General features: G+C 42.7%; 2 protein-coding genes across 2 annotated transcripts; one reads left to right on the forward strand and one right to left on the reverse strand.

The window, feature by feature from the left end:
* Nucleotides 1-1,904: 1,904 nt before the first annotated feature.
* LOC311248222 (polyhomeotic-like protein 3) lies at nt 1,905-16,997 on the forward strand (the record flags this gene model as incomplete). Its single annotated transcript, XM_084339145.1, has 4 exons — nt 1,905-1,993; nt 7,384-7,507; nt 15,628-15,853; nt 16,711-16,997. 4 exons carry the CDS (start codon nt 1,905-1,907, stop codon nt 16,863-16,865), a joined length of 594 nt encoding a protein of 197 aa, XP_084195271.1. The 3' UTR covers nt 16,866-16,997.
* A 1,042-nt stretch (nt 16,998-18,039) lies between these two features.
* LOC311248223 (PWWP domain-containing DNA repair factor 3B-like) lies at nt 18,040-21,026 on the reverse strand (the record flags this gene model as incomplete). Its single annotated transcript, XM_084339146.1, has 5 exons — nt 18,040-18,324; nt 18,666-18,875; nt 20,004-20,338; nt 20,450-20,500; nt 20,927-21,026. The coding sequence occupies 5 exons, from the start codon at nt 21,024-21,026 to the stop codon at nt 18,232-18,234; spliced, it is 789 nt and encodes a 262-aa protein (XP_084195272.1). The 3' UTR covers nt 18,040-18,231.
* Nucleotides 21,027-26,687: the final 5,661 nt, after the last annotated feature.

The raw sequence follows: 26,687 nt of genomic DNA on the forward strand, positions 1-26,687 counted from the left end.
TTAAAAAACTGTGAGTGTGATTCTCATGGGCATCTCAGAAAGCATAAATGGGACGGTGATTTTGAGTGCGGCCAACTTTGTACCCAAGGAGTATATAATGTGTAGTGCCGGTTAGTTTACTATCTATTAGAGCACAGAATGCTCTCCAGTCCTCTGCATAGGAGAGTGGGTTCAACTGCTCCAACTAAGTTGGATGTCTAAGCCAAATTTGGCATGTCCAAGATTATGCTTAATATGCATACCAACTAACGAAATATGTTGATGAATGCTTCTTAATTTCACAAATTGTGATTGTGCATCTTGCACACACCACCTTATGTTCTTGTTTGCCACTCAAGTATGCAGCTGTGAAGTTTGAGTACAAACCTTCATCAGTTGAAGCGGGCGGGGTCATGGTATTAATGTGTTTTCAGAATTCAAATGAGTTTCCAGGAAACTCAAGAGGACTATTGTGTGAAAACATTTTAACTGAGTGTGTGTGTGTGTGTGTGTGTGTGTGTGTGTGTGTGTGTGTGTGTGTGTGTGTGTGTGTGTGTGTGTGTGTGTGTGTGTGTGTGTGTGTGTGTGTGTGTGTGTGTGTGTGTGTGTGTGTGTGTGTGTGTGTGTGTGTGTGTGTGTGTGTGTGTGCGTGCGTGCGTGCGTGCGTGCGTGCGTGCGTGCGTGCGTGCGTGCGTGCGTGCGTGCGTGCGTGCGTGCGTGCGTGCGTGCGTGCGTGCGAGCGAGCGAGCGCGTGCGAGAGAGAGAGAGAGAGAGTGGAGAGGGAGAGTTGGTTGTTTTCATCTTGTTGCAGGTCCCTTATGGGTTGTTGGCCATTTTAACAACCTGTGGGGAATGAAACCCTCTGTTTATGGAAATTCCATTTCCTTTGTCCCCCACAAATGTTATTCCTGTGGTCTCTTTGAAAGAGAGAGATAGAGAGTGTGTGGACTCTCCAGAACAATTTGAGCAAAGTTCTTTCATATTTAACCTCAAAACAAGAAGTTTCTCGAAGGCTGGCTCAGGAGAACCAGTGGGAAGGAGGGGACTAGTACTTGACGATACCAGCAAGTTAGCCAAAAAACATGGTGGTCCAAACAAACAACAACCATGCTGTGGCACACCATGTAACATGGCATCAAATGTATGTACAGTGTGTGCTTGGGTGTGTGTGTGTTTGGGCAGCAACAATATCTGCATTATTCTCACAGGAGGGACACCACAGGGTTGGGAAAGAACTGGTTGTCATTTCAAAGTTTTTGAGTTTGATTTTACTTTATCATTAACACTTTGAGTGCCAACGACGAGATTAGTCGTGCTAACTCGCCATGCGTTGAGTGCCAATGACGAGTTTTCTCGTCTTTTAATCGTTATTTCTTTTATTAGCGATATCCATACATTTTTCATCCATCCAGCCTGACGTTATCATTGTGAATGGGTCTGAGCTTGAAAAGGGCAAATACCGCCGCCTATCGTCTCCCGGATGGTAATGCACATCATTGGATTGGATTGGGTGGCCATGTGCATCAGAAAAAAAGTCCGGTCCGGGGTTTTTCCATCTCTGGCCAGCAGTATCGTGTTACCAGATTGACTGAGGACCCTCAGAGCAGCGTCGATTATGTGTTTCGGACTATAACGTTGGATCAATAAACGCGATCAATATTTGGAATGGCGATCAGGAAGTGGATTCATCTTTTTGCAGAACATCTGATGTGAGGTAAGGACTCTATTTTACCAGTATTGGGTTAATCAGATGTTTTTTCATAGCGATCACAACGTGTCTGTGTGTGTGTGTGTGTGTGTGTGTGTGTGTGTGTGTGTGTGTGTGTGTGTGTGTGTGTGTGTGTGTGTGTGTGTTTGTGCGTGTCACGAATGCCGAATGTCTGTGTTTGTGCGTGTATAACAGCTGGGCCTCTAATGTTGCAGACATGCTGGAGTGTGAGTTCTGTGGGAAGATGGGTTACGCTCACACCTTCCTCGGCTCCAAACGCTTCTGCTCTATGACCTCCGTCAGAAGGTAAGAAGCTCACCAGCTACATCCCAGTATACAGCACACGTGGCTATCGATGATGGTAGTCTACACTTGTGTGAAGGACCAGGGTAAGAATACAACTGGGAGAGCAGGTGAAGGTGGAAAAGTGTTTTATTCACCCAAGTATTTACACAATTTAAGATGGGTAATAAAATCTAGCAAAAGTGGGGGGGAAAGTATAACTGCATATAAATTCTGGAGAACTGCACTAGCGTCTAAATATAGATAAACTAAACGGAACAAAACATGGTTAAAGTAACCGTGAGCTCCTCTGACCAAGAGACACTTCCTCTATCTCTTCTATGCTGGCCAATCCATAGTAAATGGCAGGGGAGAGAAGACATTCCTCCCCTTTTTAAAAAGGTGTGGCGTAGATGAAGCAGCTCCTGAGAACACCCCTCTGGCTGTAGCAGAATGGCACAGTCCGATCACCCGGCCCCATCTACTTAGGCTGGTGTGATGCAGCAGCTCAAGTCTTTGCCAGTTTGCCAGGAGGATGTTTGGCTACAAGACACTGACAGGGAAGTTGTTTATATAGCACTTCATATTAACATCTGACTGAATCTAACTCGATTGTTTTTCACCCAATCCAGAAAAATAAAGTGGGCCTAGAAAAGTGTTTGTCGTCTTGTATCCTGGTGTTAACCAAGGACACTATAAAAGAAGGATGGGTCATCGCGTCAGAACACGCTCTATGCTCTGCTTGGTGTCGGACTTTGGTGCCAGTTCTATTGAAGCCTGTTGTAGAAATAGCAAATGGCGTAAAAACTGAAAGTTTCCACACTTGAAACCAATGTGTGTTCACGCTCTACACGGTGACGTGATAACCCTTCCTTCTTTTATAGTTTCCTTGGTGTTAACAAAGGAAGTGGGAAAATATCACCTTCTTGATACCTGGTTGGCTGGTAGTTGCAACCGCCACACACTCTCCTCCTCCTTCTGGTATCACACCGTGAGAGTGTGATTAAAAAGTCGTCTGTGGCGTTGCCTCTTCCTGGAATGTGCTGGACGGTGAGGTGATACGGCTGCACCGCCGGGTACCTACCAGCAGGTGATGCGGCCGTCAGCATCTTTCATCCCTTCCGTCGGTTTCCAGGATGAACTCTCTTCCTAGAAGGGAATACCCGAGGGTGTCCAGGGCCCATTCCGCTGCCAGGCATTCTCCCTCCACAGTGGAATAACGAGTCTCCCCTGGGAACAACTTCCTGCTGATGTAAGCCACTGGTGTGACGATCCTTGGACTCTCCCTGCAAAAGCACAGCTCTCAAACCTCGCTCTGAGGCACCAGTTTGCAACATCATCATCATCGATTTACGTCCCTATTTTCCCACTACAGTGAGGTTGGACGGCAACAGGAAGTCTTTAGTCTTAGGATAGTCAAGTCAGGACTACACAGAACAGAGTTCTTACTCGGCGCATCCTAGAGGTCCTTGAAAGCATGCTGCCCCCTCACTCCACTACAACTGAGTAGGGAAAAACTTTTGGTTCCTCCATCACATTCTGCTGAGCCAGTGCAGCCATTTTCTCCAGTTTCTCCCCCACATGGAGAACATAGGCAATGACACTCTGTGGCTCAGCCGTTTGATGATGGTTTGGTTTAACCTCTGAAAACATCAGTCTGAGGATGATACAACTTCTTTTACAGATATCGCGAACTTCACACTTGGTGGTTGTATTGCTGAGGACCCAGGGGAGTGCAGTGTTCTTGAACACTACGAGCAGCCATACCACAGGTCAAGCAGCCATTCCACGGGTCAAGCAGCCATACCACAGGTCAAGCAGCCATTCCACGGGTCAAGCAGCCATACCACGGGTCAAGCAGCCATTCCACGGGTCAAGCAGCCATACCACAGGTCAAGCAGCCATCCCACAGGTCAAGCAGCCATACCACGGGTCAAGCAGCCATACCACGGGTCAAGCAGCCATACCACAGGTCAAGCAGCCATACCACAGGTCAAGCAGCCATACCACAGGTCAAGCAGCCATACCACAGGTCAAGCAGCCATACCACAGGTCAAGCAGCCATACCACAGGTCAAGCAGCCATACCACGGGTCTCCACAACGCTGCAAGCAGTCATACCACAGGTCTCCACAACGCTGCAAGCAGTCATACCACGGGTCTCCACAACGCTGCAAGCAGTCATACCACGGGTCTCCACAACGCTGCAAGCAGTCATACCACGGGTCTCCACAACGCTGCAAGCAGTCATACCACGGGTCTCCACAACGCTGCAAGCAGTCATACCACGGGTCTCCACAATGCTGCAAGCAGTCATACCACGGGTCTCCACAACGCTGCAAGCAGTCAGACCACAGGTCTCCACAACGCTGCAAGAAGCACTTCCGAGGGCCAATCAATCCATTCCAAATGGCCACACACTCCAAACGGGCATGCCTGACAACGCTGCAAGCGGCAATACTGGTAGCCAAGCAATCAGCCCTTTATGAACAGGCACACATTCCAAACAGGCACTGCAATAATTTACACCAATGAGTAAAATCTTTACTTTGACCTGTGCAGTCAATCTTTGAGAAAAAAGAAAAGAAAAAAAATTCAATAGTGGTGGATCATCATTTTCATTGACTGTCCAAGTTTGACCCCTGACCCTTCCCTTGAAATACATGCAATGCTTTATAGTTCCATTGCTTGTTACAAAACACACACTTATGTTTATTTTATGTATTTATTTATCTTCATGCACAATAAGAGTGTTTTTCCTGGAACACAACATCTGGATCCCATAGTCACTTGTGTCGCTAAGAGAACCTTTACATGTCTAATCACTCCCAGGTGCCCTTCCTCTGCCCACGATGCCATCAAAGGCATGGGGGCTTTGGAGCTCCAGATGTTGTCTATCAGTGGACTGCTCCACTGGCAAATACTCTGCCAACTGTCCTCATTCAGGACTGGATGATTGGTATCACATTTCTAGATTACACTCGCATAATTTATTGGTCAATGTCATGATCAACAATCACGATAGGACATAAGACAACTGTCAAGAAGCCTTTCAGTCATGAGTAAAGTAAAGCACATTCTGGATAGAAAATCACTCTACATTCTCTACTGTTCACTAGTTTTACCATATTTAAGAGAGAGAGTGAACAGTTTCAAGTACCTCGGAGCCCACATATCCGAGGATTTGACATGGACCACACACATTGACAGTGTTGTGAAGAAGGCACGACAACGCCTCTACTTCCTCAGGCGCCTAAGGAAGTTCCAAGTCAGTCAGAAGATCCTTAGGAACTTCTACTCATGTACAATAGAGAGCATCCTGACTGGCAACATCACCTCCTGGTTTGGGAATAGCACTGCACAAGACCGTAGCAGACTACAAAGTACAAAGAGTGACACGTTCAGCCGAACGCACAATTGGAGGGGGGCTTCCCACCCTCCAGAACATTTACAACAAGCGGTGCAAGGGGAAGGCTAAGAGAATTATTAAGGACTCGAGCCACCCGAACAACTGCCTCTTTGAACTGCTGCGGTCAGGCAAGCGATACCGGAGTCTTAAGGCGAGCACAGAAAGACTCAGAAGAAGCTTCTATCCCCAGGCCATCAGGCTGCTAAACGAACAATAAACACTATGCAACAACCATCAAATGCACACAGCACACACACCCACACACTCACTTAAACAAACAACACACTGCAGCACCCACTCTCCACACTTTAGATCACACAAACACACTTTATATTTATTGATAAAGGATTTGCACTACAACTCGTACACCTACTGTAAATCGTACCTAAATTGCACCTCATCCTATTTCTGCCTTGCACTATATAGTATTGTATATTAGTACACTACACAGTATTGTATATTATATGGTAACTCAGTTACGTCTATTCTGCATCGAACATTGTACATATGTCTATACTGAACACTGTGACCTCATTTTTTTTTACTCTAATTTACATGCTATACTATGTTATTTTATTTCATACTTATCTTGTCTTGCACAGTCTCTGGAGCGTAACAGTAAGAAGCATTTTGTATAAAAGTATTCTGTACTTCTGTATGACCAGTGGTGCAGTGCTGGTATAACTCGGTATAACGGCGTTATACCTCGGTCACTGAGGCTGAAGTACGCGCAATCGCTTTTTACATGGCATTATCCAACCGGACTCCCGGAGAAGCATGCAGCTGCAGAGCCGCAGAGCCAGCGACGCTCTCTGGGCCGCGCGCTGACGGCCGCGCTGTGAGGCAATAGTATCCAGCTGCAGGACGAGAGCAGCCAAAAAAAACTGTGCATGCACGCGCGTGGAGCGTTTGACCTACTGTCAATTTGCCACTGCACCACTGTGTATGACAACTATTAAAGAAACTTGAAACTTGAACTAAATTACTGTGCTGAAGTCTGGGGAAACACTTATAATTCTACACAACCACTTTTTATACTCCAAAAAAGGGCCATAAGGATAGTTCACATTGCAGGTTATCACACAAACATATTCATATATGTCCAAACATGAGACAATTCAAACTGATGTATAAGGAAATGATGTTCACGAGGTACAGGGATGAGGAAGGGACTTGATATTCACGGGTGTTTACATTTTTATTTGATTTCTTTCATGTTTTACATATATAGTTTGTTTTTTTGTTTTGCATAGTATAGTATAGTATATTTTTTTTTTTTTATGTTTTAAAATAGTACTCATTTGAGTAGTGGAAAAGGGGTAGGATTAAATAAGTGTATACGTCTTCCTACTCCTTTTCAAACATGTAAATTGAGTTATGTTTTGCTTTTTTTTAGTTATTTTGTTTGAGTTATGTTTTGATTTTGTTTAGTTATTTATTTTGTTTATTCATTTACATGTTCCAAATAAAGATTTCAAATCAAATCAAAGGTTTTTATTGTGGTTTGATGAAGGTTTTTATTTGTAGTGCTTCCTTGGGGGGCAAGGACACCCCCCCCCCCCCCCCCCCCCCCCCCTCCACGAGAAATATGCATCTATTTCACCTGATGGGTCAGAAGCACAGAGTCTGCCATTTTACGGCACCCCTGGAGCAGGAAGGGAGCATTTCTCAAGGACACTTCCAGTCGGGATCATGGGTACATTGGGTGTCACGGGGGATCGAACGTGTCACCTTCCCGGTCAGTCTCTCCAACCACCAAGCTACCCTGCCGCTCCAAGATCAGTGGGGCGACAGTGGATCAGGAGGGGAGAGCAGTCGTCTGGTAATCCAGAGGTTCCCGGGTTCGATTCCCTCTCCTCCCGGGCAGCGTGTCGAAGTGTCCTTGAGCAAGACGCGTGCCGTTACCCCTAACTGGCAGCTTGAATGGTTGCCTCTGCTGTCGGTGTGTGAATGTGAGTGAGTGGGTCAAATGTGAAGAACAAATCTCCCCCCTCCCCTCTGATCAGGTTCAATGTGAGCTGCACCAAGCGTCTCAGCATGTTGCGGGCAGACAGAGCACAGGGTCGCGGGGCCCACAGACCCGTGGGCAGGAGGGGTCGACCACCGTCCAGAAAACTCCTCCTCAGACAGGTCAGACTGCACCACCCCACAGTTGGCATTCACACTGCACATTGTCGAGCCGCACACCAAACCTTCTAAACAAAGCCATGTGATCGCACGGGTCAGCCTTTTATTGGACATCGTTTTGAATCCCATCCCATACCTGCCGACATTAGTGGGCTGTGAAAAAGGGGCTTACATTTTTCAGGAATATTTCTTTCATTTTTGTAGATGTACGTTTACAACCCAGGATGTGCAGGAATTATTAAATGTAGTGTATAAGACTCTCAATTTAATCTGGCAACACATACAAAGCCCGATTTCATTCATGTCACTACAACTTAATCAAAAACGTTTTGGTAAACGGGAGATAATATAATCTGATGTGCCAGGTGGTTTGTTATACATAATCTTATGATCTCCCGAATCCAGCTGCATCACAAGATAAGAGATTATATATTTTCTGTATGTACACCCGACGTGACTGTAAATTAGGGAAACCTCAGTTGCCTTTAGAGTATAGATAAAGGTTTGAAATAAAATGTACAAAAGAATGTGCACAAATGTTATGAAATACAATAGGTTTTCCAATTCACTGTCCGTATTTAATTATGCGGCACTGTCTAGACTACTGTGACCTGAATCATGCATGCAAGGTGTTTGTTTAATCAGTTTGTTATAGATTTTAAAGTAGGGATGTCTGATATTATCGGCCTACCGATATTGGCATTAAATGTAATGTCGGAAATTATCGGTATCTGTTTAAAAAAAATCTTTTTAACCTTTATTTACCCAGGCAAGCAAGAACATCTTATTTTATTTATTGTCAAGTATGCATAATGTTGTGTTAAGTCCATGACAAGAGATATGTAATGGTAATTACCTAAAATTATTCCGTTTTTTGGGGGGGGAAACCCCGCATATCGGTATCGGTTGATATCGGTATCGGAAATTAAGAGTTGGACAATATCGGTATTCGGATATCGGTAAAAAAAAAAAGCCAATATCGAACATCCCTATTTAAAGCGGACCAAAGAGGTGTGAAAGTGACGAGGAACTTTCTGGTTGTTTTGTTTTGAAGAGAGACCAAGACGGGCTGCCCAATTTCCCCTCTCCTCTTGATTTATTGAACCCTTAGGGCTTAGGCCAATTAATAAATGGAGTGAAGCTGTGAAAGGCATTAAGGTGGCAGGGACCAAACGCGTCTTGTTCTTTTACCAACGGATTTCCAGTTCCGGGTTCACCTGCTCACGCTGCATTATCCAATTCATATCAATCAAATAACGTATTGTTTTCATCTCTCTATTAACGTGATTCCACACAACTCTACTAACAGCCTGCTCAAATGTTCAAAACACGACCTCATTATTGCGCGAACGGCAGCCACATCAGACGACAGGTGTTGAAACATGCCAGTTATTAGGCTACCTTCTAACGCCGGAGTGAGCATGGCATAAGAATAGCCTAAAAACTATGTAGGTAATATGCTCTTTAGATCACAGGCTGGTCATGCATAATCTCGCCCACCAGACTCTTCTACCGAATTGACTAAGTCATGCAAGTCAATCAATAGATTACACTTTCTATAGGCCTAACACTCACCTACTCATTCTGTTGTGACACAACATGACATGTTAGGGTTGTCACCTTCCGTGATCATGTTTGAACCAATGTGTAAAAAAATCTGTTTTAGATTAGGCTGTAAAAATCTGTGCTATAGGCTATATTTAATCTAGTTTATTAGACAAAGCATTTAAAGTAGGGATGTCCGATATTATCGGCCTACCGATATTATCGGCCGATAGGCATTAAATGATTTAATTTTTTTTTACATTTCTATAACCTTTATTTACCCAGACAAGCAAGTAAGAACAAATTCTGATTTTATTTATTGTCAAAAGTATGCATAATGTTGTTAATTCCAGAACAAGAGATATGGTAATGTTAATTACCTGAAATTATTCAATTTTTGGGGGGGGGGGGGGGGGGGGGGGGGGACCCTGCATATATCAGTATCGGAAATTAAGAGTTGGACAATATCGGTATAGGTAAAAAGCCAATATCGAGCATCCCTAATTTAAAGTCATAGCTGTTTACTGCAGAGTTGGCACTGGCGTAGATAACTTACCGGGGGGCAGAACTAGCGTACGTCAGTGGCCAATCAGATCGCAGAACGCGAACCCGGAACTGGAAATCCGTTGGTAAAAGAATAGACGTGGACCAAACAGATTCCAGCCAGAAACAAATAAACCAGGGAACAATAAGGGCAAATAACTGCCAAGCTAGTGAGTGGAACAAAATGGTGAAGAGCAGATTAATAACGGTGGAATGAATGAAACGTTTATTTTGTAACATGTATTCTCCACATTCCTCCAATCACAATATCAAGCTCCGTAAAACAGAACAATCATAATGAAAAAGAAATTATAAACAAAAAGTCAAGAGCAATGTACTTAAGTTAGTTGACATGTAGATGGAAGCTAAGCCAATTGATCCCTACCCCCTTACATTTACATTGTTCTTCCATTAATTTGACTTGATATAACATCATTTAGTATAATTATACTTATATAATGTACTTTTACTTAGTACAAAAAGAAAAACCCTGAGTCGCTGACGGCAGTAAATACAATACAACACTGCATAACACAATATAACCTAACTTTGTTTATCCGCATTACTCATTTCTATATTTCTCATGTGTATTTGTTAGTGCTGTCAGGCGATTTTTTTAATTACAGGATTTGTAATTAATTAATCGCATAACCATTTTATGCCCGATATTCTATAATCATATTTCAAATTGCATGTGTCCCAGATGGCAGAATTCAGTACTGTATCTACAAAAACGTCTGTTTAATCATCTTCCATCTATTAATTTGCTTAGATTTTTCAGGTCTGGTCATTTGAGCATAGTGTTATTCAGTCAAGGAAAGAAATGTAATTGATATTCTCATTTGGTTCATTACAATTTACTCAAGCCTAGTAACAGACACAGTATTTCTGACACTGGGAATACATTCCCTGAGATCCATAGATGTCCCGAGAATCAGATACCAAGAACATGCAAATGACCATATAAAAAAAAAGTCTGTAAATGTGTATTCTACGTTCTTGAATGAGATAAAAAAAAAAATTAAAAAAGATTTGAATTTTTTGTAATTCATTTTGAGTTAATTTTCATAACGCGATAATCTGCTGTGTAATTAATTAATCTAATTAACGCGATAACTGAAAGCCCTAGTATTTTTTTAAGCTGCTTCACTGGAAATCTCCTCCCCACCGAGCTGAACTCTGGCTGAGAGATGTGATGCAGCATCTCAACTTAAGAAACTCACAATACGAGGCTCCTCAGATAAGTTTAATAAAATAAAACTACCCTGAGTGTCTCAGCTAAACATCGTTCATTTGATGATTAGGTTACAACATGTTACTATAATGCGCATTTAGTTTACAATTTAAGAAAAGGAAATAGGGGAAAATTACATATTTTATGCCTATGAAATAGAATCTATAATCAGAAAAAGGCTTTGTTTGCAGTACATAATGGCCCCATCTCAAACCCCGCCCTCTTTAGTCTTGATCCTCCAATCACAACTGGCAAGTCCACGATAGCCTTTAATCTTATAGCTTGTGTGTGCAGATACAAAATCTTCGTTTTATGTACATTTTCCTTAATCCAACTATGAATTTAAGAAAACATGTAGATCTTTCCCCCCCATGTTTACCTTTTATTAGAATTGTATCTACAATAACCGATATACAATAACTGATACAAAAGGGGACATTTTTATTTTGAATGTGAAGAGTTGCATCAGGTACACTAGGAGAGTACTGTGTATTGTACATGGGTGTACAAGTCTACTGCCTTTGGCTCTTTGTAGAATTAATTGAGGATTAACAAATATATACACTACTGTTCAAAAGTTTGGGGTCAGACAATTTCGTGTTTCCATGAAAACTCACTTATTTATCAAATTTGTTTGGAAAAGACATTGACAAGGTTAGAAAGGTTTTTCCTTCAAACTTTGCTTTCGTTAAAGAATGCTCCCTTTGCAGCAATTACAGCATTGCAGACCTTTGGCATTCTAGCTGTTCATTTGTTGAGGGAATCTGAAGAGATTTCACCCCACGCTTCCTGAAGCACCTCCCACAAATTGGATTGGCTTGATGGGAACTTCTTGCATACCATACGGTCAAGCTGCTCCCACAACAGCTCAATGGGGTTGAGATCTGGTGACTGCGCCTGGCCACTCCATTACAGACAGAACACCAGCTGCCTGCTTCTTCCCTAAATAGTTCTTGCATAATTGGAGGTGTGCTTTGGGTCATTGTCCTGTTGTAGGAGGAAATTGGCTCCAACCAAGCACTGTCCACAGGCATGGTGTTGCAAAATTGAGTGATACCTTCCTTATTCAAAATCCTTTTATCTTGTACAAATCTCCAACTTTACCAGCACCAAAGCAGCCCCAGACCATCACATTACATCCACCATGCTTGACAGATGGCGTCAGGCACTCTTCCAGCATCTTTTCACTTGTTCTGCATCTCACAAATGTTCTTGTGATCCAAACACCTCAAACTTCGATTTGTCTGTCCATAAGACTTTTTTCCAATCTTCCTCTGTCCAATGTCTTTCTTTTGCCCATATTAATCTTTTCCTTTTATTGGCAGTCTCAGATATGGCTTTTTCTTTGCCACTCTGCCTAGAAGGCCAGCATCCCAGTCGCCTCTTCACTGTAGACGTTGACACTGGCGTTTGCGGGTACAATTTAACCTTTAACACTTTGATTGCCAGCAGGGGGTTCCCTATTTAATCGCTTGAGTGCCAGCGCTTTAGTCAATGAGAGGACGGGGATATTTGCGAACTATGTCTAATACAGAAACACATAATCCACGCTGTTTCCAGTCCCTCAATGAATGCAATAGTCTCAGGTTACATGCCTGAGTAGTAAAATGTGGAATACAGAGTTTTTCCCCCATGCATTCCATTGAGTCCATTCCAATGGGTGCAATACCATCCGGAGACGATAGGGGGCGGTATTTGCCATTTTCGAGCTCAGACAGTCCAATGATAACGTGAGGCTGGATGGATGAAAATGTTATGGATATCGCTAATAAAAGAAATAACGATTAAATAACGATTTCTCATCATTGGCACTCAACGCATAGCGGCCAACAACGAGATTTCTCGTTGCTGGCACCCAATGTGTTAAGCCCGGAGCCCTATTTTCAGAAAATCCACCTAAAATACATATGTAAATGGAATATTGCTCCACTTCTACAAGTCCATTTGCTTGTTCTTGGTATCTAGGGACATCTATGGACCTCAGTGAATGTATTCCCAGTGTCAGAAATATTGTGTCTATTACTAGGCTTGCTTAAATTGTGATGAAACAAAGGAGAATATGAATGATTTTTCTTTGCATCTTTGACAGTGAATAACACCATGCTAAAAATGACCAGACATGAAAAACTGCCAATGAACTCGTTCAGTACCTTCTTGAGATCACGTGTACAAGACATCTAAGGAAATGAATAAAGGGAAGATGATTAACAGAAGGTTTGTAGATACAGTACTGAATTCTCCCATCCGGACAATGCTATTTGAAATAATATTATAGAATAGCAAGCAAGCCTATAAATTACTTTATTATAGCCAATTCGCACATTTATGGATTGGGCCAAATCTTATCTTTCAAATGGCCGAGTTCAATTTGGATTTAGTATCACCAGGCGTGCATAAGAAAGAATGAAATCTACTGTATGTAAGTAGGTTTCTTATTCTTGCCAGAGCTCCGCCATTTTGAAACCGATTTCAATCGTATGTTTGCTAAATGATCAAAATGGGGTAGACAAACTAACTGCACTCAAATATATGCCAATGAAGTTCAGTTTTGTGGTATATAATCCAGAGTAATTGTTGTGGCTGATGGTTGTTTTAACCAGCAGGAGACGATATTTCCAATTGTAACAAGTAGGTAATTATTTAGGAAAAGAAGTTCTTAACAGCAAAAGCTATGGATCGAGCAGAGGATCACCACAGCTTGAACAAAAAACACTCTCACTCTCAATCCCTCTGCTTGTCCCCTAAATCCCCTCTCAGTCCTGCCCCCATGACAGATATGATGACGTATCATATCATGTCAGATCTGACATGACGTACATTAAGATGATACGTAGATTTAACATCGGAGAGAGATAAAAACATTAAGAACATGAAGAGAGATAAAGACATTAAGAAGAACATAGATTTAGATAAAACATTAAGAACATCGAAGAGAGATAAACAAGATATGATGTACACACACGATATGATGTAAAACATTAAGAACATCGAAGAGAGAGTGAGATGTGTGTGTGTGTGTGTGTGTTTGTGTGTGTGTGTGTGTGTATGTGTGTGTGTGTCTGTGTGTGTGCGTCTGTGTACAGACGTGTGTGTATTGTATGTGTGTATTGTGTGTGTGTGTCTGTGTGTGTGTGCGTCTGTGTACAGACGTGTGTGTATTGTATGTGTGTATTGTGACACAGGGAATGTGTGTGTGTGTGTGTGTCGGTGTGTATGTCTGTGCGACTGTGTGTGCTGGTGTGTGTGTGTGTGTGTGTCGTGTGACTGTGTGTGTCTGTGTGTCTGTGTGTGTGTGCTGTGTCTGTGTGTGTGTGCTGTGTATGTTGTGTCTGTGTGTCCTGTGTGTGTGTGCTGTGTATGTGTGTGTCTGTGTGTCTGTGTGTGTGTGCTGTGTCTGTGTGTGTGTGCTGTGTATGTATGAAAGAGAGAAAAGACACAAGATTAGAGCACACGATATGATGTACTGAAATGTCCATCTGCTATCTTGAGGCTGTTTTAAGAACATCAGCCAGACTGTCGCCCTAGTGTCTTTGAGCCCTGCTAGTTGACCTATATTAAACTAGTCAAGACTAACCCCTTTCCTACCTCCACCCTCGTATACACATTTTCCACAACATAATAATAATAAAAAAATAAAAAATAAATTATCAGGAAGTAATTTGCTTGCCGATAGCTAGAGGCCTTTGGGAAGTGTCGTTTTGAAAAATTGAAAGCTCTGGATGTCCTCGTTCTCAAAATTACTACATTTTCCATCATTCAACTAAAATCTCACTAATAACACGTTAACCTATTGGTATGGTAAACAAACGTATTGATGAAAATATACATTATAACTGCTGTTCTGACATGGTTATGTTTATTCTTGAATACGTTTGGGGGGAAAGAACGATAATTATGTCAAGACAGTCTGCAGAGCTTGATTTATGACGCGATGTCATTTGCGGTCCGGCCCCGGACTGCACGGGTGTTAGAGGTTAATGAAGCTGCCAGTTCAGGACCTGTGAGGAGTCTATTTCTCAAACTAAAAACTATGTATTTGTCTTCTTGCTTAGTTGTGCACTGGGGCCTCCCACTTCTCTTTCTACTGATTAGAGCCCGTTTGTGCTGTTCTCTGAAGGGAGTAGTACACAGTACACCGTTGTAGGAAATGTTCAGTTTCTTGGCAATTTCTCACATGGGATAGCCTTCATTTCTAATAACAAGAATAGACTGTCGAGTTTCATATGAAAGTCCTCTTTTTCTGGCCATTTTGAGAGTATAATCGAACTCACAAGTGTGATGCTCCAGATACTCAACTAGCTCAAAGGAAGGGCAGTTTTATAGACCAGCAAACCCGTTTTCAGCTGTGCTAACGTAATTGCACAAGGGTTTTCAAGGTTTTTATAATCATCCATTAGCTTTCTAACACGATTAGCAAACACAATGTACCAACACTGGAGTGATGGTTGCTGGAAATGGGCCTCTATACACCCATGTAGATATTACATTAAAAACCAGACGTTTGCAGTTAGAATAGTCATTTACCACATTAACAATGTATAGAGTGTATTTCTGATTAATTTAATGTTACCTTCATTGGGAAAAAAACAACTTTCTTTAAAAAAAAAAAAAAAATTTCAAGTGACCCAAAAAAAAAAACTTTGTCCAACAACTTACCGGGCTGCACTGTACTACTTTGAATCTTAACTGAACCATTCAGACAAGGAGCGATGCGAGTCCGTTAGGCTTCAGTCGATCACAAGGTAAACAAGCCCTCATTTACACATGATACCAGACGTGTTCTTTTTCTTCATTGGTCCAGGAGGAGAACCAGAGAGGCTCACTGAGGGGCGGGGAGGAGTTGGAGGAGGACGACGAACCCCATGTCCCCATGATCACACGGCTCCGGAGGCGAGAGAGGGAGGGCGAGGAGGAGGAGCAGAGGGTGACTGAAACACACAGCAGCTCTGACGGGGAGAAGGGAGACCTCCCCAATCCATCGCAGTGGAGCGTGGAGCAAGTCTACTCCTACATCAACTCTCTACGAGGTAATGCCACTGAAACAACAGACAAATGACCACATTAGGTTGGAAACCCTATTGCTATTCCTTACTTACCAATGATGTTCGGTCGAATCCTTCCTCAGCACAATCCATGCTGTTCTTCATACTAGCTGTGGCTAGTTAGCCACAAACAAATGACATTTTGTCATTTAGCTGATGCTTTTTATCCTGCAGTGTTGAGTGCATAGTAGTAGAGAGTAGAGACATATTTAGTAAAATAGGAAGAGTGCATGATAGTATAAGACGGTAAGAAGGTTAGTGTTTTTTTTTGGTCAAACCAATGCAAGGTCAATGGAGTTGAGCTCCAGAGTGAACACAAAGGAGATTTCAGTCAGCTTGTACAGACTTTGCATTGGCTTGTGGCTAACTAGCCAACTGTATGAGGAGAAATTACTCTATATCAATCAACATCGGTAAATAAGAAACATGGCTATGGTTAAAAAAAAAATGCAGACCTATCCCTTTAAGTAAATACAATATGGTGAGATGAAGTTGTGACAACATACATCAGAATACAGTAATAAGCTTTCTTTCATAAATGCATTGCTACAGTGCACAGACATAAGGGACCCTGGATCAACTTCTAGACCCAGAATTACAAATTTAGCCAGATAACAGAAATTATTGTAAATTATTAACTTTGTACTGTTCAAAATGAGAAGAATTTGGTTGGTATGAGTGTGAGGCATCCATATGAAAAAAGTTCACTTTAATTTGACAAATAACTGAAAAAGTATTCTCTCTCTCTCTCTCTCTCTCTCTCTCTCTCTCTCTCTCTCTCTCTCTCTCTCTCTCTCTCTCTCTCTCTCTCTCTCTCTCTCTCTCTCTCTCTCTCTCTCCAGGGTGTGAGCAGGTAGCGGAGGAGTTCCGCTCCCAGGAGATCGATGGACAGGCTTTGCTCTTACTCACAGAGGACCACCTTGTCAGCACCATGAGCCTCAAACTGGGGCCCGCCCTCATACTCTGCGCCTACATCAACTCTCTGAAGGAGTCATAGGCTGTTCTACATTCCTACTGGACTGTGCGTTGTGCCAATCATAGACTCTTCTACATTCCTACTGGACTGTGCGTTGTGCCAATCATAAGCTGTTCTACATTCCTACTGGACTGTGCGTTGTGCCAATCATAAGCTGTTCTACATTCCTACTGGACTGTGCGTTGTGCCAATCATAAGCTGTTCTACATTCCTACTGGACTGTGCGTTGTGCCAATCATAGGCTCTTCTACATTCCTACTGGACTGTGCGTTGTGCCAATCATAGGCTCTTCTACATTCCTACTGGACTGTGCGTTGTGCCAATCATAGGCTCTTCTACATTCCTACTGGACTGTGCGTTGTGCCAATCATAGGCTCTTCTACATTCCTACTGGACTGTGCGTTGTGCCAATCATAGGCTCTTCTACATTCCTACTGGACTGTGCGTTGTGCCAATCATAGGCTCTTCTACATTCCTACTGGACTGTGCTTGTGCCTACATTCCTACTGGACTGTGCTTGTGCCAATCTGGACCAGGACAAAATACTTGATTGTCTAATTTGTGACTTTTTTGGGGGAACCTCTTTACCTTGTAGAAGACGAGCACTCTTTATGAGGACGACAACACTGTTGGTTTCACATGGACCAAACTCATGATTAAAACGGACTACATTTTCACTAAGACTGCTGTCCAGAATGTTGCACACATACGTTGATTGGTTTATATATTTTATATTGTAAAAAACAAAGCCTGCAAAGTGAACTAAGCATTACAAGTAAGTAGAAGGAAGACTATTTTGAGTGCAGAGTTTTATACTGACATTTGACAGCAAGCAAATTGTTATCATGATCCATCAAAAAAAAATTATTTATTACGTCCATAATTAATAAACAAATAACCATCATCATAATGTCATGTTTTGGAATAGCCTTCATGTAGAGTCAGAGTGATAGAATTCCACATTTAGAATGTGCCGATACTGGTCAAGAAATACCATACTGGCTTGTTAGATCAAGTACTCTATTTTGAATGATTCTCCCATGAAGCCCCCCCCCCCCCCCCCCCCCCCCCAAAGCCAAATTCTTGGCCCTACCATTTTGAAGTGCCTGAACAATGGCAATAATAATACAGAACAGTAATAAGCATAATGATCATCACCACAATCATGATAAAAGTAAAAATAGTGTAACTTCAAATAGTAAATAAATCGTGTACTTACTCTCAAAATCTCTTCTTTCTCTGCAATAAAACACAAATCCAACATCAATATTCTGGAACACAGGGTTCATTTAACATCTAGGAGACTCAATGAGCTGAATAGGACACACCCTAAATAAGACCTACAATCAACATCACTCAGCAGAAGAGAGGTCCACTCAGAACGAACTTACCTTTTGCTTATAGGCGGACCTTTCAGGTACTTTTCCTCTGCCTTTTTTATGGACAACGCGTCCACTCCAGCTATGGCGTAGATAACGGCCTGCAAGACAACGAGCAACTCTCACCACACTGACGAGAGTAATGACGGCATGTACTGTAAGCAACGGTTCTCTCTCCATCGGTCGTTAACCCTTTCACTGTCGCACTACCAAAACGGTTAACCCTTTCACTGCCACACAACAGCCGGTTAACCCTTTCACTGTCACACGACAGAAGGTTAACCCTTTACTATCACACAACAGACGGCGATTTCAATAAAAAAAAATACGTCGGTTAACCCTTTCACTGTCACACGACAGAAGGTTAACCCTTTACTATCACACAACCGACGGCGATTTCAAGAGAAAAAAAATACGCTTATTAAAAAACCATAGAGCTCACCTCGGGCAGCAGCACCTCCAGGACGAAGCGGATGTGGTCCACCGTGGCCAGGGAGGGCGCGGTGGCGGGCGCCGTGTTGTACAGCTCCTGCAGGTAGTAGTAGACCTGGTCCAGCTGGCCGTTGTCCTCCAGGTACACGTTCACCATCCTGCAGCTGGCCTGGAGGAAGGAGCGCAGCCACCTGGACTGCTGCTGACCGCTGATCACAGCCTGAGAGAGAGAGAGAGAGACAGAGACAAGAATAGAGCGAGAGGAAAGGAGGGAGAAGAAGATCCCTATAACTGAGGACAGTTTGTGAATATAGTAACTAGAGACAGCACTGCCCTACAGCTAGTCTGAAGGACAAGGTCTTTAGTAAAAAGCACGGTCTAAAGCGAGGAGTCGTTCTCAACCTGGGAGGCTAGTAGGTAGGAGGCAAAAGATGCATACCTTCATAACCTATTATGATTTCTTACGATTGATGCTAGGGCTGCATGATTCTTGCTAAAATGTGAATCATGATTTTTTTTTCTCTTAAGAATTGAGATCACGATTCTCTCACGATTCTTATTTTTTGTCATCATTTAAAAAAGTTAAGTAAAAAGTAAAAAAATATTTTCGAAGTAATTATTATTTTTTATAGTCATAATTTAGAAATGAGATTGCATAGGTCTATGACTTGTTTTTTTCTTTTTTATTAATCGTGCATCCCTTTACTTCCGCCAATCATGGGATGTCTAACAGTGGCTCAGGAGGTAGAGCAGTCATCTGGTAATCAGAAGGTTTGATTCTGGCTCCTCCCGGCAGCGCGTCAAAGTGTCCTTGAGCAAGACACTTTTATTTTATTTTACCAGGTAGTCGCTTGAGATCAAATATCTCTTTTTCGAGCAAGACCTGGCCAAAAGCACTTTGGATAAAAACGCTATATAAAATGCAGTTCATTTACCATTTGTTTTAGTGTGGCACATGCATTTCTAAGAGCTACCACTAGAGGGCATGTGTCATATCACAAATGTATTCTTTGCAACAGTCTGTGCAGAGTCCATGCCAGCATGTGCAAATAGCTAGGGATGTGTCAATAACAATGAGATCAGATATCAGGCTGCTACCAGGCTCAAAACTGAATATCCATGATTTCCCCAACACCAATGATCCAACAGTAAATACAATCCGTGCATCATATCACAAATCAAAGCAATGTTCCTCTGCATTTCTGGCCCACAGATAGATGCTTCTCAAATTGTGAAAACTGGATTAGATCATCATTTCTGTCCAGTGACCGTCTATGTGGAACACGTGTGCCATGTGGAGCGCTATATAGTATTGGGTAGCAGTCGAGAGCATCCGTGTCGTTCATACCAGGAGGTGAGTCTCCACCATGCGCCGCCTGACGATGTGCTGCACCAGCTTCTCGTTGAAGCGTGTGCGGACGGCGTGCGTGCGGTCGGGCAGAAACTTGATGGGGCTGAACTTGACGCGGACGCTCTCCCTCTCCTGGAGCTCAAGCTGGTCCTCCATCATCAGCTTGCAGGGGAAGGCGTGCTCCTCGGGGTCGGGCAGAAACTTGATGGGGCTGAACTTGACGCGGACGCTCTCCCTCTCCTGGAGCTCAAGCTGGTCCTCCATCATCAGCTTGCAGGGGAAGGCGTGCTCCTCGGAGGTGCCCCGGGGGTACATCCTCCTCACGGGATAGCCTGGAGGAGAGGAGGTGGAGAGAGTATAAGGTGTCATGGTGGTCAGGAGGAGCTCTCGCGGAGGTTGGGAAAATAACGATACTGGTTAGAATTCTACTATTTTGAACTTACTGATGTCGCCGGCAAAGTATTGGATGAAGGAGCCGGTGAACGAGCCGCATCCTGCAAAGTTGATACAAAACACCAATATGTTACTCCAAGCTTTCCTCAACCTAATTTTCAACGGTCCGCCACAATAATCAGCCACGTCCACCATGAGCATGTTATCCAAACTGACACTACGGCCCCAATAACACCATTTGCTCTGAACAGGGTAAATCTGCATTTGCCATGATGCCCCTCTAGCTCAGCCAACAGCCCTTAAAAAAGGTTCAGATTCTCCCCAACCTTTTGTCAATCAAGTTGTACATGTTTTAATTTAATAATGCTCAGTTTGAGTTTAAATAAAGGTTTGAAATTAAATTAAACTATAGGTTGTATAATACAGCATAATATCCCATATATATATATATATATACACACACCCATGAATTAATTAAAAATTAAATAATGGTGTATGGAGTCCCTCTGTAGGAAGGCAGTGCTCACCAATACGGATCCTGTAGTCTGCTATGAGCTCCAGACACCAGCTGATGGCAGCGTTATACTTCACTTTGGCTTCACTCTGCAACATGACAAACACGTCCATGAGTACAGTACACCATATGGAAGAGTAGTGTATACTTATAGAAGCAATCTTTTTTTTTGTTTCTTACCACTAACTGATCTGCGTCTTCACAGTTGAAAGGCTTCAATGTTTTTAAAGCCACAGTCAAGCTTCAACAAAACATAGGAAAGAGGTCGTTAGTAGTCGTTATTACATGGCGTTTTCACATTCGCCGAAATGCTTGCTTGTGATTGGTCAATAGCGCTCGTCAGCGCTCGTCAGAGGTCCGATATTACTCGATAACGGACCTCTGTGGAACAATAATGACCGCTGTGCGCAGCTGTTCGCAATCAAGGCCACTGACACACTGCATCAGTGCAGCCAATCAGACACACCTGCTGGCTGCACTGACAGCGGAGTGTCTGATGATGACAGCGGAGCCAGAACAGAACTGCGTCTGCATTTGATCTCGTCTTGTCGATGTAAAATGAATTCGGTATATTGTTAGTAAGTTAGCCATGTAATAAGCGGGATAATGTATAGCTATACTCGATCATTGTCACAAAATAATTTACCTTCACTGACGTTTAAAACACCTCTGCGCTGCGCCTTGGTATTTTAAACTCTGTGTCGGTAAATTATTTTGCGACAATGACCTCGTAGCTATACATTATCCCTTACTTAGTGGAGGTCCTAGAAAACAGAGCCTTAGGTTTCAGTTCATCTTTTATATTTTTGGGGGTCGTGTGTGAACGTGTGCGTTTCAAATCTGTACTACTGACATTATGTTCATTCAATCTTCATTTATACTCGATATATACACCGAGTAGTTAAACAAATTTACAGTGCCGTTGATATGTTACATTCACAAGTGTCATATGTGTGTTGGCCTATGGTCGCATTCACACCAGAGCCGTTTGGTCCGCTTTAAACGCACCAGAGTTCGTTTCCTCGGATTGTCCGCTTGGTTTGGGCTGGTGTGAAAGCTCATTCAAACTCTGGTGCGGACCAAAAAAGCTAACTCTGGTCCGCCTGAAAACTTAGGTCTCAGTTCGCTTCCAAGTGAACCCTGGTGCGTACTTTTGTGGTGTGAATGCTCATCGGACCAAACGCAAGACCAAATATAGGAAGTGACCCGATAAACTGCATCTTGAGTAGAAGGAAACAAAACAAACACCACGGCGCGCACTGCAAAACAAGCACGCGTGGAACATGTCTCATGGACAGACGTGGGCGAATGAGGAGGTAAAAGCCCTGATAGAAATATGGTCAGACGAGTTAATTAAACAGCTGCTTGTGGCCACTCACAAAAACAAAGAGGTGTACAAGTTGTTTAGCGAGAGAATGATGGCAATGAGCTTCAATCGAACAATCGACCAATGTCACAAAGTAAAAAAACTGTGTCAGCATTTCAGCAATATGAGAATAATGTGTGTGCTGGGCTGGGCTGCTTCGCAGAATAATGTGGTATGTGTGTGTGCTGGGCTGGGAATACACATCGAATCAATGTTATAAGACATTGATATCAGGAGCTATCTGTAGCTACTGCTAGCCGGCTAGATAACGTTAAGACAACGCCTCAGTGAACTATTTAGTTTACTGGGACATATAGAGCTAACGTGAGCTAACGTTGCCTACCGAGCGAACAGAGGTATCATGCACTCGACTATTGCTGGAGAATTTGTTGATATCAGCAGCTATCAGTAGCTAGCCAGCTAGATACCGTTAGACAATGCCTCATGTATTAAACTAAAAGTGAATAGTTGACTGGGTCATTGTTTAAACAGTAACGTTAGCTCACGGAGGTCCACACTAGACTAGAGCAGACTGCCCGAGGCAATAGGAGCCTCTGTGTTGATGCGAGCAGAAGCACGGACTGGGGCGGATATGACTCGTTGCCACGGGTTTTCAAAGAGTATCATATGAACCGAACGTTGCTAACTGCCGGAGCCATCGATATTATGACTGGAGCTGCGCTTGGGGCGGAAATGAGACCCACACAGGATTTTCAAAATAATCTGCCCGCCAATGGTGGGTGGCGGGCTCCAATTTCGTGCCCTGGTTGCCAACGATACGATACATTTGAAGCACCGGGCGATGCGATGCGATTCACCCCTGTTGATAGTTCGATACGATTTGATTCAACATAATGCGATTCAGGGCGATACGATGCGATTCAACACGATGCAAAATAATGATACAATTCTATGGTATGACATAGGATTTGGTTTTATAACTTATATACCGTAATTCCTCTAATAGTGACCGGTATTCAATTACAAACCGGGTATCTATTAATGGCCGGGTGCGCTCTTGAGCTAAGCAATTATAAGCCGACCTAATACAAGCCGGGTTACTAATATACTGAGCTGCATACTGAGCTGCTAAGGTAAAGTTACTTGATTTCACTTTGAAAATGTTGAAATGACCAGTGACCACCTGTAATTGCACTGTTTACTATTTCATACAGTACTTGGTTTCAATAAATGAACCCAGTACATTTTACTGGGTTCAAACTGACACAAAATGTTGATTTATTCATTATGATCAGTTTGAAAATTAGAAATATAGGCCTCTCTCTTATACATGCCTCCTCCTAATAAAAGCCTGGTACCCGCTACAGTTTAAGCAAATACAAGCCCGGGTCACTATTAGAGGAATTACGGTATGCAGCAAATCATAATTTAACAAAAAGGGATTTACATATTTGGTTCTCTCTACACTCAAAACTGGGATTGGGGTTAATTCATATTTATTAAATAATTATTAGTAACTTATACATAATAAAAAAGACTGCCGTATGCAATAAAATTGGGCTGAATTCAACGAATTTGAACAATTTATTAATTGCATTTTACACAATTTTTGTTGAATAAAATTAGCTGTGATACATTGAGTCGATTTTAATTATATTTTATCAGCAATGTCAGAGATGCAGAAAATTGATAGATTTTACTCATTAGGAGGTCTTTGGTTTTAATCACCTGGCACTTTCGCCCAACTAATGAGACCTTATTTTGACACCACGTGGATGATGCGGCCAATCACATGCAAGGATCATGCTATTGCCATTATATCCAAAGACAGCGAGTGTGGTACATGCACACGGACCCAGGTGAGTAATAATTACGAGTACATTTAATCTGTTGCCTGTTCTCAAGTTAATGCAGTACCACTGTTTTTATTCATGTAACATGCTGCTAAAAGTAGCCCATTAAGTTTTACATTTCAGGAGAATTTTTTTCCGACTGTTGTAGGAGAGTGCATGCAATTCCGACTCCCCCTTCACTATCTTATCTTGGTTCGCTAATGCGTCTACATGGCTTGCATGCTTGCTATAGCTAGCCTATACTAGCCAACCAGTTCTTGCTAAAAAGACGCTCGCCTGACAGTCATGTAACTCGAGAACCGAGGCACGGAATTGGTAGAGTGAGGTTGCATTAGAACGGCAAAAAATAGATCTTTCGAACAGTATTTATATGTTGGGCGAAAAATGCAACCAGAACCTCTAGACGCTCGCAAAGTGCCGCGACTTGTATGTGTGTTCAGTGCGCGGGCCCGACACGGTAACCCACCTGTTAAGATTAAAACGTGGCAACAGCCAGGCACCATGCTGTCGGCTCGCATGCTAGCTAGCTAGCCTATACTAGCCAACCAGTTCTTGCTAAAAAGACGCTCGGCTGACAGTCATGTAACACGAGAACCGAGGCACGGAATTGGTAGAGTGAGGTTGCATTAGAACGGCAAAAAATAGATCTTTCGAACAGTATTTATATGTTGGGCGAAAAATGCAACCAGAGCCTCTAGACGCTCGCAAAGTGCCGCGACTTGTGTGTGTGTTCAGTGCACGGGTCCGACACGGTAACCCACCTGTTAAGATTAAAACGTGGCAACAGCCAGGCACCATGCTGTCGGCTCGCATGCTAGCTAGCTAGCCTATATTAGCCAACCAGTTCTTGCTAACTAGCTATCGTGCTAGCTAAGCTGTAACGTTATCAGCCACAACACGGTGTAATTTCCCTATTTTCTTTTTGTGAATATTTCTTGTAGAAGTGGCACAATCTTCCATTTACTTGGGTATGTAAATGAATAACTTTTTTCCTTATCTTAGGCTTGGACTATGAGGTGGAACTGTAAGATCTGCAAATCATTGTCTACTACAAGGAGGAATCTACTGAAGCATTACAGACTACAACACGCAACATTCGGTAGTGCACAACCCCAGCCATGTCTACATGACGGTTGTCCTTGCACATTCAAAACACAGGGTGCCCTTCGCACACATTTATCCAGATACCATGCAGCAGGAGAAAGTTCAAGGCCAGGAATTATTAATTTTAAGTGTTTAGTTTGCAGTCGCCATTGTCCTACAGTGAAGGACTACTTTCAGCATATTGGAAGGCATCTGAAGAGGCACGAAACTGTCTTGTGTATTTAAAGGTTGTGACTTTTGCACAAATATATACAATACATTTCTCAAACACAAAAACAGAAGCCATATAGGCTATTCTTTGAGTGATTTTAAGCAAGACGTGTTTGCGAGTCACCATAATCAGACTGTTGACCATTCTGATGTAGGCCTACCAGAGGCCAGTGATGGTGAGGAGGATGGATTTTGTGTTTTTATTTATTTCATGGTTATACAGTTTTTAGAAATGTACTTGTACCATTTGAGGCTTCAATGTTCCTTTTTGTCTTTCAGCTCCAGGATGAGTTTCAAAGAATCACAATGGTGCACCTTGAATCACAGTTCATGTCCAAGCTGGATGAATACACTCCCAAGCTGTTGGCCCTCTTCCAGTCCAAGGGTGGCGCCGTGGGGATGAGGTTGAAGGCTATCCTACTTGAGGTATTCTTCAATGACTTTTCTGTTTGCTAATATTTTCAGGGATGTTGTGGTCAAACTGCTGGAATATCATTGCTTATATGAAATATACAGCAGGTATTGTTCGCTTGTCATTCTCTCTACAACAGAGTATGAAATAGTTGCAGATCTTTTAAATACACAGTTGGCGGTTGGTTAATGTGGGGCACCTGGTTGGAAAATAGTTTTCAAATTGTATTTGGTTAATTTCTGTTTATTTTGAGATGGACTCTTATTTGACCAGCTTATTGAGAACTCCACTGGTTTGGATTCATAACCAATTGCAAAGTTTTGGTGCTCGGAGTTCTAATAATAATTACTGGACCATGGAAGGTAATTACACACAACACACGTGTGTGTGCGTGAGGCGACAAAACACAAACTCATTTCATAATTATGTACTCTGAAAATATGTGAATGTCCCCGAGTTTGGTGACTAGTATGGGGGGTTATGGTGTTAAAAGCTGAACTAGTCAATGAACAGTAAGGAAGTAGGTAAAGGCGTCCATAGGCCCACAGTTGATGCAGTTGCTCACATCCTCCACACTGCAATATACTGAAGAATAATGATTATTTGTGTCATTTCAGGCTCCGAGCATCAACATCACCAGAGATGTTGCCATTCGGGGCTTGGTGATGTACCTTGGGGAATCTACAGATCAGCTCTTAAAGGAGTATGATGTAAGTTGAAGCACATGTTAAAAGAGAGAAAAGGGTTGGGGGCAACTTTAAGCCTGAGGATGTTTTGTGAATACGGCCATTGGTTTTCTTGTCCAAAGGTTGGAAGGAAGGAATTTGGGAGATGTTCAATTATAGGACCTTCTCCTGTGGCTGTACAG

The sequence above is a fragment of the Notolepis coatsorum genome (assembly GCF_963971535.1).
Source record: "Notolepis coatsorum genome assembly, contig: SCAFFOLD_320, whole genome shotgun sequence".
Lineage (NCBI taxonomy): Eukaryota > Metazoa > Chordata > Actinopteri > Aulopiformes > Paralepididae > Notolepis > Notolepis coatsorum.